The sequence below is a fragment of the Gekko japonicus genome, unplaced genomic scaffold, assembly GCF_001447785.1.
Source record: "Gekko japonicus isolate JY-2015 unplaced genomic scaffold, Gekko_japonicus_V1.1 scaffold345, whole genome shotgun sequence".
NCBI classification, from domain to species: Eukaryota; Metazoa; Chordata; class Lepidosauria; order Squamata; family Gekkonidae; genus Gekko; species Gekko japonicus.
The window spans coordinates 169,780-185,999 of NW_015173684.1; the positions used below are offsets into that span (position 1 = coordinate 169,780).

Consider the following 16,220-nt stretch of genomic DNA (forward strand, 5'->3'; position numbering starts at 1 on the left):
GGCCAAAACCCAGGGGCCATCAGGAGGTCCACCAGCGGGGCCCCCCCCCCCCCAAGCACCAAGAAGACAGAGCATCACTGCCTCAGACATAAGAACCTAAGAGAAGCCCTGTTGGATCAGGCCAATGTCCCATCCAGTTCAACACTCTGTGTCACACAGTGGCCAAAACCCAGGGGCCATCAGGAGGTCCACCAGCGGGGCCCCCCCCCCCCCAAGCACCAAGAAGACAGAGCATCACTGCCTCAGACATAAGAACCTAAGAGAAGCCCTGTTGGATCAGGCCAATGTCCCATCCAGTTCAACACTCTGTGTCACACAGTGGCCAAAACCCAGGGGCCATCAGGAGGTCCACCAGCGGGGCCCCCCCCCCCCCAAGCACCAAGAAGACAGAGCATCACTGCCGTGGAGGTAACTCATCGTGCATATCCGGAACAGAGAGGGCAAACACGTTACCCTCAAGGCTCGAGATGCAGTTCCCGTCCAACGTGAGCTCTTCCAGGTTGAGACAAGAATCCAGCCCTTCAATTCTTGTAAGGTTGTTATTGCTAAACGACGCCCACCGCAAATTCCCCAGTTTTTCCAAATGACTGATTTTGCTGAGATGTTGCCCGTCGAGGTCTAACGCTGTTATCTGGAAGAATAAAATAAAGACAATCATAGAACCACAGAGTTGGAAGGGCTCAGACAGGCCATCTAGTCCAACCCCCTGCTCACTGCAGGATCAGCCCAGTGCACGGGTGATGCCAGGGATTGAATGCCAGGGACCTTCTGCATGCCAAGAGCTGGTGCTCTGCCATGGAGCCATCGGCAACCACCTCATTGTGATACCCAAAACAACGGCCTAGCTGGAAGACTGCCCAACTCAAGATGGAGAGCATCGTTTCCTTTCCTATGTCGACAAAAATCTGGTGGTCTACCTACGTCCTATGATTCCTATTTTGGAGGAGGAGGAGGAGGAAGAAGAGGAGGAAGAAGAAGAGGAGGAGGAGGAGATTGGATTTATACCCCGCCCTTCACTCCCCAAGGGAGTCTCAGAGCGGCTTACAAACTCCTTTCCCTCCCCCTCCCCACAACAGACACCCTGTGAGGTAAAAGAAGAAGGAGGATTTATACCCCGCCCTTCACTCCCCAAAGGAGTCTCAGAGCAGCTTACAAACTCCTTTCCCTTCCCCTCCCCACAACAGACACCCTGTGAGGTAAAAGAAGAAGGAGAAGAGATTAGATTTATACCCCGCCCTTCGCTACCCAAAGGAGTCTCAGAGCGGCTCACAAACTCCTTTCCCTTCCCCTCCCCACAACAGACACCTTGTGAGCTAGGTGGGGCTGAGAGAGCTCTGACAGAAACTGCTATTTTGCAAGAACAGCTATGCCAGAACTATGGCTTGCCCAAGGTCATCCAGCAGGCGCAAGTAGAGGAGTGGGGAATCAAACCCGGTTCTCCCAGATTAGAGTCCGCGCACTTAACCACAACACCAAACTGGAAGAAGAGGAGGAGGAACAGGAAGAAGGATAAAAGGAAGGAGGAAGAGTTTATTTATATTTTTTTATTTTATTTATATGCTGCCCTCGCCACCGAAGCAGGCTCAAGGCGGCTTACAAAAAATAAAACATAAGAACAATTATGACATAAATAAAACCATCTAAAAACAATCCAATAGCACAATAGCTGGTTGTAAACTAATACATTAGGGATGGCAGCAACAGCTTTTATACCCCGCCCTTCATCACCTGAAGGAGTCTTAGAGCAGCTTACAATCCCCTTCCCTTCCTCTCCCCACAACGGACACCCTGTGAGGTAGGCGGGGCTGAGAGAGAACTTGTGACTGACCCAAGGTCACCCATCTTGGCTTCATGTGGAGGAGTGGGGAATCAAACCCACTTCTCCCAGCTTAGAGTCCGCTGCTCTTAACCATGGCACCACGTTGGCTCCCTGAAGCTGGGGACAGAGAGACTCGCCAAAGACCATCTAGTGAATATGTAATTCGAATGAGTATCAGAGTGAATATCAGAGTGAGCCCAGTGAACGGGCTCTCTGAAACCAATCACCCAGCGAAAAAGCTGTTTGAAACCAATCCGGGCATCGCTCAAAGGTCCCTCTTTGCGCCTCTTAGTGAGATGCTGTCTCCTTTCTATGAGAATGCCTCCTGCCCCGGTGCGAACCACCTTTGGCACCGATGTCGCACAGTGTAATGTTGACACCGCTAGCCTGAATGCTGCCTCTCGGGGCAGTTTTTGCAAATGCTCTTCTCTCTCAACGTACAAAGAGCAAAAACGCAATGCTCCTCTGTGCGAATGTGTCCTCCTCTAGCTATGCGGCGTGCCGTGCTACAAATTGAACTGACAGAGGGGTTTTTAACCTTTTCGGCTTGCCAGATTAACATGATTCTGGAAGATGGGTTGTGACATAGGTTAAGACGGGTCCGGGTGCCCGAGGACCCACGTGGTTTGCATCCTATACCGGGTTTCTCTTACAGAGATGTGCTGGAAACGGCAGGTGGTCATTCAAGACAAGGAGGACTGACCATGCATCTAAATTTGCGGATGATACAAAGTTGTTCAGGGTGGTAAAAACCAGTGAGGATTGTGAGGCACTCCAAAGGGATCTGTCAAGGATGGGCGAGTGGGCGTCAACATGGCAAATGGGGTTCAATGTGGCCAAGTGCAAGGTGATGCACATTGGAGCCAAAAATCCTAAATATAAATACACATTGATGGGGTCTGAACTGGCAGAGACTGAGCAAGAGAGAGATCTTGGAGTTGTAGTAGATAACTCACTGAAAATGTCGAGACAGTGTGTGACTGCAATAAAAAAAGCCAATGTTATGCTGGGGATTATTAGGAAGGGTATTGAAAACAGATCAGCCAATATAATAATGCCCCTATATAAATCAATGGTGAGACCTCATTTGGAATACTGTGTGCAATTCTGGTCACCACACCTTAAAAAGGATATTATAGCTTTGGAAAAAGTGCAGAAAAGGGCAACTCGAATGATAAAAGGGTTGGAACACTTTCCCTATGAGGAAAGGTTAAAGCGCTTAGGGCTCTTTAGCTTGGAGAAAAGACGACTGAGGGGTGACATGATCGAGGTTTATAAGATTATGCATGGGAAAGAGCAGGTAAAGAAAGAGGTACTTTTCTCCCTTTCTCACAATACAAGAACCCGTGGGCACTCCATGAAATTGCTGAGCGGTCGGGTTAGAACGGATAAAAGGAAGTACTTCTTCACCCAAAGAGTGATTAACACATGGAATTCACTGCCACAGGAAGTGGTGGGTGCTACAAGCATGGACGGCTTCAAAAGGGAATGCAGCAGCCATTTTGTCGCTGCACCCACTATGCGGCGTCAGAATGCCCACAGGCTCAAAAAGGTTGGAGACCCCTGAACGTACAGTGACTCTTGCTATCTGAGAGGAACGAAGCAGTTTCCTCGGTGTCGTTTGCTGTGTGTTTTGCGGCGCAGGAGAATGGTCGAAGTATTCCCATGGCGGGAATGGAAGACACCAACCATGGCTTCAAGAGGGGAACCACAAGACTATCACCATGAAGGCCCTGACCGGGATAGCCCAGGCAAGCTCGATCGCGGCAGATCTCAGAAGCTAAGCAGGGGTGACCCTGGCAAGCATTTGGATGGGGGACCTCCAGGGAATACCAGGGCCGGGAGGCCAGAGGCAGGCTATCGAGCCACTTCTCTGAATGTCCTCCGTGCCCCAGTCGCAAAAATACCCCCCCCAAAGACTATCACGAAGAAGAAGAGGAGGAGGAGGAGGAGGAGGTTGGATTTATACCCCACCCTTCACTACCCGAAAGAGTCTCAGAGTGGCTTACGATCACCTTCCCTTCCCCTCCCCACAACAGAAACCCTGTGAGGGCTCTTTCGAGAACTGCTCGTGAGGGAACAGCTCTGAGAGAACTTGTGACTGACCCAAGGTCACATCAGCAGCTGCATGTGGAGGAGTGGGGGAATCAAACCCAGTTCTCCCAGATTAGAGTCCCCATGCTCCGAACCACTACACCAAACTGGCTCTCTAGGGAGGAGAGGTCCCGTTTTAAGAAAGAATGCCCGACATTTGGTCACGCTCTCTCTTACCATTGTAAACCAGTTGTTCTGAAGTATGTCCAGTTTATTCTTACTCATTTGGCTCAGGATTTTGGCCTGCGGTACCACGCTGAGGATACGGATCTTCTCCGTATCCGTCCTCGAATGCTCCAGCAGAGACACCTGCGGAAACGAAGTCAATGGTGACGCAGAAATCTCAGACTGATTTCCCACCACCGGCTGTGCCGCCTTCACTCTTCCCTTCCCCCGATTGTATTCGTCAATTTCCCACTACTTCCTGCACGGCCGCATTTTGACCCACGGCATCCCCCGACTTTCCTCATGTCTTCTCAATCTCGAAAAACAGGGATCGAGAAGACACGGGGGAATTATGCAACAGTGGGAGGGCTTCTGGAGTTCTGGCCCCGCTGGTGGACCTCCCGATGGCACCTGGGTTTTAGCCACTGTGGGACACAGAGTGTTGGACTGGATGGGCCATTGGCCTGATCCAGCATGGCTTCTCTTATGTTTTAACCCTCCAAAGAATGTCAAACCTGAGAAATTTTGGAGTCTGCTATGAACTGGGCGGCGGCGGCTGCCTCATCCTCGGTGATCAAGACCTCGTCCAGATGTGTCAGCGTCTTCAGCTGGCCGATCACACTCAACCGCACGGAAGCTGGCTGGGGCGGGGGGGGGAGACGGAAACAGAACAGCATCATTTCCCCACGGTAGTGAGCCATTTCGTCAGGGAACATCGACTTTACAGTGTGGGTTTCCCGCCAAACTCCACGAGGCCCCTTCACGGGTGGAGGACCGAGGGCCAAACCCCATCTGTTGACCCGCTGCAACAGTAGGGTCGCCAGCACTTAAACGGGTCCCTCTAGCTGTCCCTTTAATATCACTTTGATGTGCAGCAAGTTCTGAGGTGATCCTCTTTACGTCAATGCCGTGGAAAGCGTCCCCTGCCCATTCAGACACATCTACCCCCCGTTAAAGAGACGATACGTTTTCCCCCTGTGCCTCGGGGTCCCCCGACTGAACTTCGACAAAAGTGAGTCAAAAATCAGGCTGATGAGAATGCATCTCCCCGAACATGCAGGAAGGCCAAACCCTGGAAATCTTGTTGGATTTAAAGGTGCTGCTAGCGGCTCCGCTGCAGGACAACATGGCTACCCACTGAAAATGTAAATGAGATGTGCGAGGGGAACCTCCACATTCACAGGCGCTAAGCCTCTGAATCCCAGAGTCAGGAGGCAACATCAGGGGAAGGCCTCAGCCATTCTGCCCTGTTGTTGGTCACCCAGAGGAACTGGTTGAACACTGTGTGAGACAGGAGGCTGGACTAGGTGGACCACTGGTCTGATCCAGCAGGGCTCTTCTTCTGTTCTAATGAAGGCCTCGGCCTCTATGCCCTGTTGTTGGCCCTCCAGAGGAACTGGTTGGCCCCTGTGTGAGGCAGGAGGTTGGACTAGATGGACCCACTGGTCTGATCCAGCAGGGCTCTTCTGATGTTCTAAAGAAGGCCTCGGCCTCTATGCCCTGTTGTTGGCCCTCCAGAGGAACTGGTTGGCCACTGTGTGAGACAGGATGCTGGACTAGGTGGACCCCTGGTCTGACCCAGCAGGGCTCTTCTGATGTTCTAAAGAAGGCCTCAGCCTCTATGCCCTGTTGTTGGCCCTCCAGAGGAACTGGTTGGCCACTGTGTGAGGCAGGATGCTGGACTAGATTAGGGTTGCCAAGTCTCTTACCTGCAATAACCCGTGCACACCGCAATCACGTCGCCCAGAAGTGACGTCATCACACCAGGCACGTCAACCTGACCTGGCCACTTCGGGGATGGGGTTCCCCCCGCCGGCTGGATCTGGACCAGCGGATTGGGGGTCCTTTCAGTGGGGGAACCCCTGCCCCCCGGGGGGACTTGGCAGCCCTAGACTAGATGGACCACTGGTCTGGTCCAGCAGGGGTCTTGTTATGTTCATATGAAGGCCTCGGCCTCTCTGCCATGCTTCGGTTTGGCCACTGTGCGAGGCAGGATGCTGGACTAGGTAGGTCACTGGTCTGATCCAGCAGGGCTTTTCTTACATTCGTAAGTGTGCAAAATAGGGGGGTGCTGTTTGTTTTTGCAGCTGTTGTTGAAAATGTCTTCTTTGCTTTCCAAAAAATGTTGCCATTACCTTGATTTGCTTTTATTGGGTCTTTGGTCCCAATGGAACCCAACGGAAGTCATCCCTCTTCCTCCCCTCTGCCACCCCCTAATGCTCACCTTCTCCTCCCCTGCCACACTCTGGCCTGTGAGCTGACATGGCTGCTGCTTGCAGGCAGGGTGCCTGCGAGCCGCCTCGCTAAGCAACCACAGCCACCCGGAGGACTTCATTCCCCAAGGTGCACTGTTTATTTTATTTTACAAAATGTACACTCCACCTTCCTACCTTCCAATGGGCCACTGTGTGATTGAAGGTAAGCTGCGGCAGCCATTTTGTGGCTGGCTCTACCTCCTGCGGCAGCCATTTTGTGGTTGGTTCCAACTCTTGCGGCAGCCATTTTGTGGCTGTTTCCAACTCTTGCGGCAGCCATTTTGTGGCTGGCTCCACCACACTGTATCAGAATTCTAAGGGTGCCTGCAGGCTCAGAAGGGCTGGGGACCCCTTTTTCAAACAAACAAACAAATAAATACTAAAACCTCTGTTCGATGTGTGGGTAGTAGTAACAGCGTTACTCAAGCTTAGCATGAAAAAGAAACTAAAAACCTGAACTTTTTGTGGGGGACGATGCTCAGACTGAAACATACCTTATGCCATGGGTTATGCTTGATATTCAGAGTGAGCACCGTGGGCGTGTTTCTCCGTAAAACATGGATCTCTTCCCCTGTCTTTTTCAGCTGATTCCAGCTCAGATCCAAATGCTTCAGTTTGTTTAGACCTCTGATGCCCTCCAGAGTGATCACGTGGTTATGGCTGGCATCAAAATATTCCAGGTTTGGCTGCAACGTGAATAGGAGGACAACTTATAAACAGGTAAGACGTCATCGTGTCTATTGATACGGCTGCATTAACTAGGCAACGATTATGGCCATGCTCCCTAGTGCAACAGGGCTTTCTCCGCAGTTCCTCATCCCCCTTCAAGAACTTCTTGTACTGTACCCAGGGGCAGGCAAGTGGAATAAAAAGTGGGGGGTTTTGTGTCTCGTTGGCTTCTACAAGTGGTCCATGCTCAGAACTACTGAAGGAGGAAACCAGAAGAATTCTAGGACCTGGTGACTAGATGGACCATTGGGTCTAATCGAAAGAGTCCTTTCCCTCTCACAAACGGCCAGATTGTCCGGCATCACGTGTGTGGGAATATTGAGGGTCTTATCTCTACGGGAGAGACCTGCAGAGACAGGGTCAGCTGGTCTTCCATTATGGAGATGCGTTGGAGCTTTCGAGCTACACAGAATTTCTCACCAGCAGATCGTTGGCGTGAGCGATTCAGCATGCCCGGACACTGGGGGCCTCTACATCACTCTAAGGGTGTATAGGTGTTTATCTCCTTGAATAGGATGCCTCTCTTTGTCTTAACCTGGGAGCTGCCCTCTGACCCCTCCTCCTCTCCCTGCCTTTGTCTTCTCACTCTTTGCACATGGCCTTCCATGGAGACACATCGCTCTGCAGGCCTCTCCCGTAGAAGCAATGCCCTTAAAACTCCCACACACATGAAGCAGAGGGAGCTGCCCTCTGACCTTCCTCCTCTCCCTGACTTTGTCTTCTCACTCTCTGCACATGGCCTTCCATGGAGACACATCGCTCTGCAGGCCTCTCCCGTAGAAGCAATGCCCTTAAAACTCCCACACACATGAAGCAGAGGGAGCTGCCCTCTGACCTTCCTCCTCTCCCTGACTTTGTCTTCTCACTCTCTGCACATGGCCTTCCATGGAGACACATCGCTCTGCAGGCCTCTCCCGTAGAAGCAATGCCCTTAAAACTCCCACACACATGAAGCAGAGGGAGCTGCCCTCTGACCTTCCTCCTCTCCCTGACTTTGTCTTCTCACTCTCTGCACATGGCCTTCCATGGAGACACATCGCTCTGCAGGCCTCTCCCGTAGAAGCAATGCCCTTAAAACTCCCACACACATGAAGCAGAGGGAGCTGCCCTCTGACCTTCCTCCTCTCCCTGACTTTGTCTTCTCACTCTCTGCACATGGCCTTCCATGGAGACACATCGCTCTGCAGGCCTCTCCCGTAGAAGCAATGCCCTTAAAACTCCCACACACATGAAGCAGAGGGAGCTGCCCTCTGACCTTCCTCCTCTCCCTGACTTTGTCTTCTCACTCTCTGCACATGGCCTTCCATGGAGACACATCGCTCTGCAGGCCTCTCCCGTAGAAGCAATGCCCTTAAAACTCCCACACACATGAAGCAGAGGGAGCTGCCCTCTGACCTTCCTCCTCTCCCTGACTTTGTCTTCTCACTCTCTGCACATGGCCTTCCATGGAGACACATCGCTCTGCAGGCCTCTCCCGTAGAAGCAATGCCCTTAAAACTCCCACACACATGAAGCAGAGGGAGCTGCCCTCTGACCTTCCTCCTCTCCCTGACTTTGTCTTCTCACTCTCTGCACATGGCCTTCCATGGAGACACATCGCTCTGCAGGCCTCTCCCGTAGAAGCAATGCCCTTAAAACTCCCACGCACAAAGCTGGCCCTTCGTGAGAGGGAAAGGACTCTTTAGATTAGGTGTCTCTCTCTTCTTTCGACTGCAACCTGAATGTGAACTGGATCTACTTGAATAAATGTAAGTTAACCTTTTTTCACAATATACTTCTTGGGAGATTTATGTACTGCACTCAGTCTCGCGCTTCCATGACTGGACAAAACTCTGCTTTATTATATCCCAATACAGATATTCTAAGCGAACTATCAAGGGCGCAGCTCAAAAGCTGGTGCTCTCCTAAACCAAAAGAATACTTCAGTCTCTCTTATCCTGAGTCCGACCCTTGGTCCATCAAAGTCAGAACTGTCATTAAATAATTAGTAAGAATAAATTTAGATAAGCAATTAAGACAATATTAAGGTTTTTACACTGATTTAATTTTAGCATAGAAGTCCGTTCAGTTGTTAGAACTCTTTTATCGTTAATGGATTGTCGCTAACTTTAGGAAAGTTCTTGTTTATATTCTTTAAGGAGAGAATCTATCCCAAAATTCTGTAATATTGATGTTTTATTGTCTGCTTCTGCATTTGAAATCTGTAATACATTTGGTAATACATCTGATTTGACTGGTTGTACGTAACAACCCATAACATCTGACAAACCTGACGAATCTATATTTCCCCCCTACCCTTTCTTCCTTTCTGTATCCCACCTTTTCTTAAAGAAAATAACACTTTTTTTAAAAAAAGTCACTACTGTCTACTCAGACTGGGAGTGGCTCTCCAGGGTCTCAGGATGAGGACTTTTATATCACCTGCGGCCTGGGGTCTTTTCCACTGGAGATGCCAACGGGTTGAACTTGGGACCTTCGGCTTGCCAAGAAGATGCTCTACCACTGAGCCATAGGGATCCCAAGTCCCCCCGGGGGGCGGGGAAACCCCTGCCCCAGAGGCCCGTTCCCCGGTGCCGCCGGCTCGGGCCCCGGGGGGAACTCCTCCCCGACGTGCGTGTCACCAGGAAGTGACGCGGGCACGCCGGGCACGCTGGGGGCGGGGCCACGGCCATACAAGGGAAAACTCTATGGTTTTCCCTTGAATGGTCGTGGCCCCACCCCCAGCGTGCCCGGCATCATAACAACACTTCCTAGTGACGTGCATGCGGTGCGCGCTTCGCACATGCGCGCGCACACCGGGAGACGACCGGGAGTCCCCCGCGGAGGAGGTAAGTGCCACTTGGCAACCCTACTGAGCCACGACCCCTCCCCGAATGAGCCTGCGAGCAACAGATGCCCTGTTTTCTTGGCTTTTTTCCTAATTACATTACAAACGGTTGAGCCACCTGCACCAGAGAGTGCTCCAATCTGGGTCTCTCTTTCCTGGCTTTTGATAGTACTACAATTCGCACTTTGCAAAAGAGATCTTGGCTTCACCTCGACACCCTCGAAGGAAGCGGGGCCGGTAGGGGCAACCCTTTCCATTTCTCACCATTATCCTGTTTCTCCTCTTCCACCCATTTTTTATGATTTTCAGTTCTGAACCCACTCATGTGTACGCCCGCCAATTTACCATCAGAGGCTCTTGAGCTGAATTGTCTGTGAGAGAGTGCCTTCTGGGTTCTAGTGTATGTGATGTCGTGGCAGGTGAATGCTTCTAAATTGCTTTGATATTGTGGCAATTTTATTCCTACGAATGCTGGTATTTATGGTGAGTCACCTTGAGCGCCTCTTAAAGCTGAAAAGTGGCACCTAAGGAGGGCACAAAAATAAATACTATTTATTTTATTTATTTGATTAGACTTATATCCCGCCCTCCCCACGTCGTAGGCTCAGGGTGGGTACCAACATATAGATATAGATATAGATAGACAGATGATAGATAGATATAGATAGATAGATATAGATAGATAGATATAGATAGATAGATATAGATAGATAGATATAGATAGATAGATATAGATAGATAGATATAGATAGATAGATATAGATAGATAGATATAGATAGATAGATATAGATAGATAGATATAGATAGATAGATATAGATAGATAGATATAGATAGATAGATATAGATAGATAGATATAGATAGATAGATATAGATAGATAGATATAGATAGATAGATATAGATAGATAGATATAGATAGATAGATATAGATAGATAGATATAGATAGATAGATATAGATAGATAGATATAGATAGATAGATATAGATAGATAGATATAGATAGATAGATATAGATAGATAGATATAGATAGATAGATATAGATAGATAGATATAGATAGATAGATATAGATAGATAGATATAGATAGATAGATATAGATAGATAGATATAGATAGATAGATATAGATAGATAGATATAGATAGATAGATATAGATAGATAGATATAGATAGATAGATATAGATAGATAGATATAGATAGATAGATATATAGATAGATATAGATATAGAGAGATAGAGATGTATGTATAATATATCTGCAATTAATGCAGATTTACAAATCAAAACATATTACAATAATCAATTAAAGTCCATAAAATCATCAGCCTTTTCAATAGAATCATCAGCATTTAAAACAATAATGTGCCTCAGCGTTAGAATAGTGTAGTCCCTGTCTGGCTTTTAGGATCTGCAGTCACTGCAGTCAAAATGGATGCCTGCTGCCTCAACTAAAGGGCTGGCGGAAGAGCTCCGTCTTGTGGGACCTGTGGAACTGTAATAGGTTCCGCGGGGCCCTGGATCTCATTAAGGTAGCGAGGGCCCTGGCCCTAGTGGAGGCAAGTCGGACATCCCTGGGGCCAGGGACGACCAGGAGGTGCCGACTGGCAGGACGCAATGTTCTACGGGGCTCCTATGGGGAGAGGCGGTCTCAACTTCATTCCCCTTTCGTCCCTCAACTTCATTCCCCTTCCAAAGTTCTTAAGAACACAAGAGATGCCAATGTTCGATCAGGCCAAAGGCCCATCCAGTCCACACAGTGGCCAGAAATACCTGGTGCCATCAGGAGGTCCACCAGTGGGGCCAGGACACTAGAAGCCCTCCCACTGTTGACCCCCCCCCCCAAGCACCAAGAAGACAGAGCATCACTTGCCCCAGAGTCCCCAGAGTTCTTGTGGGGAATGTCAGAACGCTTCCGCGTTGGTGACGTGCATTCCTTTCCGGGCCAGCCCCAAGTGGTGAGGCATTTGACAGAGAACGACAAGGAACTACCCCGTTCTAGAGCAGGGGTCCCCCAAATGATGCTTCTCTGGCACCCGTCAAGTGTTTATAGAAAGTGGGCAGAGTGAGGTGGAGCTTTTGCCCAGCACGGCTTTTCATGGGCCACAGAAGATCTGATGGGCTGTGCAGACTTAAATTGCTTCGGCGGCAGCTGCCCCCGTAGCACAAGGATAGTCACCGCGGGACTGAATGTAAGCTGTGCACACGCAAAAAAATATTTTTAAACCGCATGTTCATTTTAAAAGGCATCCTGTAAAGCAGAGCTTCTGCCTGAAACGTTGAAGAGTTACTATTAGCATTGTGCATAACCTCGCTCCCTGCCATTTTGTGGCTGGCCCCGCCTCCCCAGGCTGCCATTTTGTGGCTGGCCCCGCCTCCCCAGGCTGCCATTTTGTGGCTGGCCCCGCCTCCCCAGGCTGCCGCATCCTTTGCCAGAATTCTAAAGGTGCCCATAGGCTTAAAAAGATTGGGGACCCCTATTCTAGAGAAAAATACAAGGATGACTTTCCACAAGTAAGAGCAAATACAGACACATTTCTCTTACCAGGTGATAAACATCATCCAGACAAGTGAATTCGTTAAAACTGACAATCAGCTTCTGCAACGCTGTGAGCCTGGAAATGTCTCGTAGCTTGCTCAGACGGTTTCCGTGCAAGTTCAGAACCTAATGTCAAACGCAGGGGTTGTTTTGTTATTGACAGTATTTGTGGGTTGCCCAGGGGTCATTTCCTGCAGGAGCGCACAGGAGCGGAGCTCCGGCAGTAAAGAGCCCAGGGGGGCGGGCACATGCAACAAGCCCCACCCCCTGCTCCCAGCAGCTCCTCAGTCAGAGCAAGAAGCAGCCAGGTAAACTGCAGAGCCCCCCTCCCCCCGGGTCCAAAACAGTCCCATGGCACCTGTAAGACCAAGTTTTATTCAGGTACAAGCTCTCCCTCCTCTGTGAGGACAGATCTGCACGTTCCCCCCCCCCAATAGCTAGCAATCCAAAACAGTCCAGTGGAGCCTGAGCGGTGGGTGTTGCCTCCTGACACATGTCCAGTGATGCCAGGGGGTGTGGCATATGCAAATAAGTTATGCTAATGGGTTATGCTAATGAGCTCCTGCACTTCTTTTTCTATGAAATGACCCCTGGGGTTGCCTCTCTGCCCAAAAGGGTGACAGAAGACTTCCAAGAGTCTTGGGAAGAGATGCGACATTTCTGGAAACATTCAAGGCGCAAGGCAGGGTTTTTTCCCCCCAGGAAAACTGAAATTTGGGGAGGTTGATGTAATACTTATCAAATTTAAAATGTATAATTTATAATGGAGCCTGTAAAATTGTACTACTTGATCCGGGTATGAAATTTAAAGGTATAGATAGCTTTCTAAAGGAAAATTATTACTGTAGTCAATATTACAGAGAAAGAACCGCAAACTGCAACTTATGCTACCTTAGCATGTTTATCTTATTTTTTGCTGTCTGAGAGGTAAAAAATAGAAAACACAGATTTTGCAGTAAAGGGGGGAGGAAGCATATTATTTGTACAAAACAGTTATACTTCCACAAGTGGATTAGCAGTACGTTTGGGCATCAAATTAATCTTTATAACACTGAACCCTTCAATAGTATCGTATTATATACATTATAGGAAGTCAGGTTTGAACAATAAATGTGTCCTTAAAGTACTGTCTATGTTTAATGTGGGCATGACAATTATCACTAACTTTTCTTATGCCATAGATTGTCTTACATAAAAATCTTCGTACTATATGTTTTAGAATAAAAACATGTCTTAAAAGCACCCCACCCATTCCAAAAGAGAAAATATTTCATAGGAGATCTCCCCACATTGGAATTTCCACTTTTTTCATTGGAAAAATGGGGCAGGGGTTAGGGAAAAAGTTTCCCTAGGGGATCCCCTTTAAATTTGGGCTTTTTCCTCCCTGGGCCTTCATATCTCCAGCAATTTTTTATTTAATTTGCTTCATTTGTTTATTTACTTCTCAGCTGGGGTCTGCTGGAGGCGGCCGGACTACAGGACTGAGAAGATGCTCCAAGGTAATATATAACCTTTATTTATTTATTTTCTATGTATTTGTTAGATTTATATCCCACCCTTCCTGCAAGCGGGCTCAGGGTGGGTAACATCAGAAGTTACGAAAACGTTTAAAAACCAGTTCTTACAGTTGTAATGATTCCTTGTTTTAGTGAGTGTGTGTCTTTAAATGTTTGGTTTGAGTGCAGTGCTGGAAGGAGAGTGATAGGAGGAAACAAGTGTGCTGTGATTGGTGAATGACTGAGAGTGTGAGAGGAGTTGTTCAGAGTGAATCTGTGTGTGTGTCTTGAGGGAATTCAGTGAGTGATACGACAGAGTTCGTGCGGAAACTTAAAGAGTTCAGTGTATGCATCCTTGAAAAGTGAAGTGTGGAAGAGCTATGAGGAGAGTCTGAGTGACTCTAAAGTTTTGAGAGTGTGCGTATCTCCATACTCACCGTTATCCGGCTAAAAACATTGGCCTTGGCCACCGCCAAAATGGTTTTCTCATCCAAGCAAATTATTTTGGGCTTCGGCTTCATGACAGGCTCCATGTTCAAAGCCCGGTCATCACATTGCAGGTCCCGATTCAGAATGAAGCCTGCCGAATTTCTCCTTCCTTCCTCCGAAATCACGTTGCTGAACGAAGAGAACAGAGTCTCCTCTTTGACCTGTGTGAGAGACACAGTCGATTGCTCAACATTTTGTTACTTTTAGAAGAAGAAGAAGAAGAAGAAGAAGAAGAAGAAGAAGAAGAAGAAGAAGAAGAAGAAGAAGAAGAAGAAGAAGAAGAAGAAGAGATTGGATCTATACCTCGCCCTTCACTACCCGAAGGAGTCTCAGAGCGGCTTACAACCTCCTTTCCCTTCCCCTCCCCCAAAACAGACACCCTGTGAGGCAGGTGGGGCTGAGAGAGCTCTGAGAGAACCCCTCTTGAGAGAACAGCTCTGAGAGGACTTGTGACTGACCCAAGGTCACACCAACAGCAGCAATGTGAGAAGTGGGGAATCAGACCCGGTTCTCCCAGCTTAGAGTCCACACTCCTAACCACTACACCAAACTGGCTCTCTTTTAGTTTTTAAATGTTAAAAAAACAGAGATTCCAAACCCCTCAACAGTTCACCCTATCATAGGATCAAAAATCTGGGAACTATGCCAGTGGGACAAATCCTTTATGAGTTAGGGAAGTCAGAAGAAGAGGTATGTGGGGCTACCAACCTCCATTCTACAGAGATCATGTCCCCTGGAGAGAATGGCAGCTTTGGAGGGCGGAGTCTATGACATCACATCCCTGCTAATCTCCGCCCCCTCCCCAAATCGTGCCCTCTCCGGGCACCACCCCGAAGTCCCCAGGAATTTCCCAAGCCAGAGGGGGTAACCCTAGATATGCATCCCTGCTGTACAGCCAGTTTGTATAAGTAAAACAGTGGGTTAATTCCGAAGGCCCTTCGCAGCCATTTAGGTTTCCTGCGTGGCAAATGTGGAACAGGCTTCCTCGGGAGGTGGTGGCTCTCCTTCTTTGGAGGTCTTTCAGCAGAGGCTCGATGCCCCAAACTGAACACAATACCCTTGGTGAGGTCTTACCAGAGCAGAGTTAAGCGATACCATAGCCTCGTGTGATCTGGACACTATACTTCTGTTGATACAGCCAAAAGTGGCATTTGCCTTTTTAGCTACCACATCACACTGCCGGCCTCATGTTAAGTGTATGGTCTACTAAGACCCCTAGGTCCTTTTCGCACATACTACTGGCAGGACAACTCTCCCCCATCCTATAATTATGCATCTGATTTTCCCTACCTAAATACAGACCTTTTCATTTATCCCCATTGAGTTTCATTTTATTTGTTTTAGCCCAGTTTTCCAGCCTGTCAAGATCATCCTGTATCCTGACTCTGTCTTCTGCAGTATTTGCTACCCCTCTCTATCTATCTGTCTGTCTGTCTGTCTATCTATCTGTAGCAAATATATATTAAATCACCTCTCTTTCCCCCTGCATTTGGGCTTGTTTGTGGCTTCACCTCCCACAGCAGCCATTTTGTGGTTGGCTCCACCTCTCATGGCAGCCATTTTGTGGTTGCCCCCACCACCCTGTGTCAGAATTTCAAAGGTGCCCACAGGCTGGAAAAGGTTGTGGACCCCTGGTCTACGGCCCTTAGCACCAAACATGCCGCTAGGAAAGAAGAAATCCATACCAACGTGATGAACTCAAACTCAACGACGTATTCTGGCAAAACCAAGTCATGATCGAACACAAACCACTCACACTGCCGGAGGCTGCAGTCACAGTTCCTGAAGTCCAGGCAAGAACAGACTTCTGA

General features: G+C 48.7%; 1 protein-coding gene across 1 annotated transcript in view; it reads right to left on the reverse strand.

The window, feature by feature from the left end:
• Positions 1 to 16,220, reverse strand: part of LOC107120390 (leucine-rich repeat-containing protein 9-like) — a 94,196-nt gene that overhangs the window by 33,407 nt on the left and 44,569 nt on the right. The window contains exons 13-19 of the mRNA XM_015423076.1: positions 16,095 to 16,216; positions 14,358 to 14,570; positions 12,431 to 12,550; positions 6,828 to 7,019; positions 4,594 to 4,719; positions 4,091 to 4,222; positions 454 to 631 (exon numbers count right to left, since the gene is read on the reverse strand). Of these exons, the coding sequence (XP_015278562.1) occupies positions 454 to 631; positions 4,091 to 4,222; positions 4,594 to 4,719; positions 6,828 to 7,019; positions 12,431 to 12,550; positions 14,358 to 14,570; positions 16,095 to 16,216 (1,083 nt within the window). The remainder of the gene's footprint in view (positions 1 to 453; positions 632 to 4,090; positions 4,223 to 4,593; positions 4,720 to 6,827; positions 7,020 to 12,430; positions 12,551 to 14,357; positions 14,571 to 16,094; positions 16,217 to 16,220) is intronic.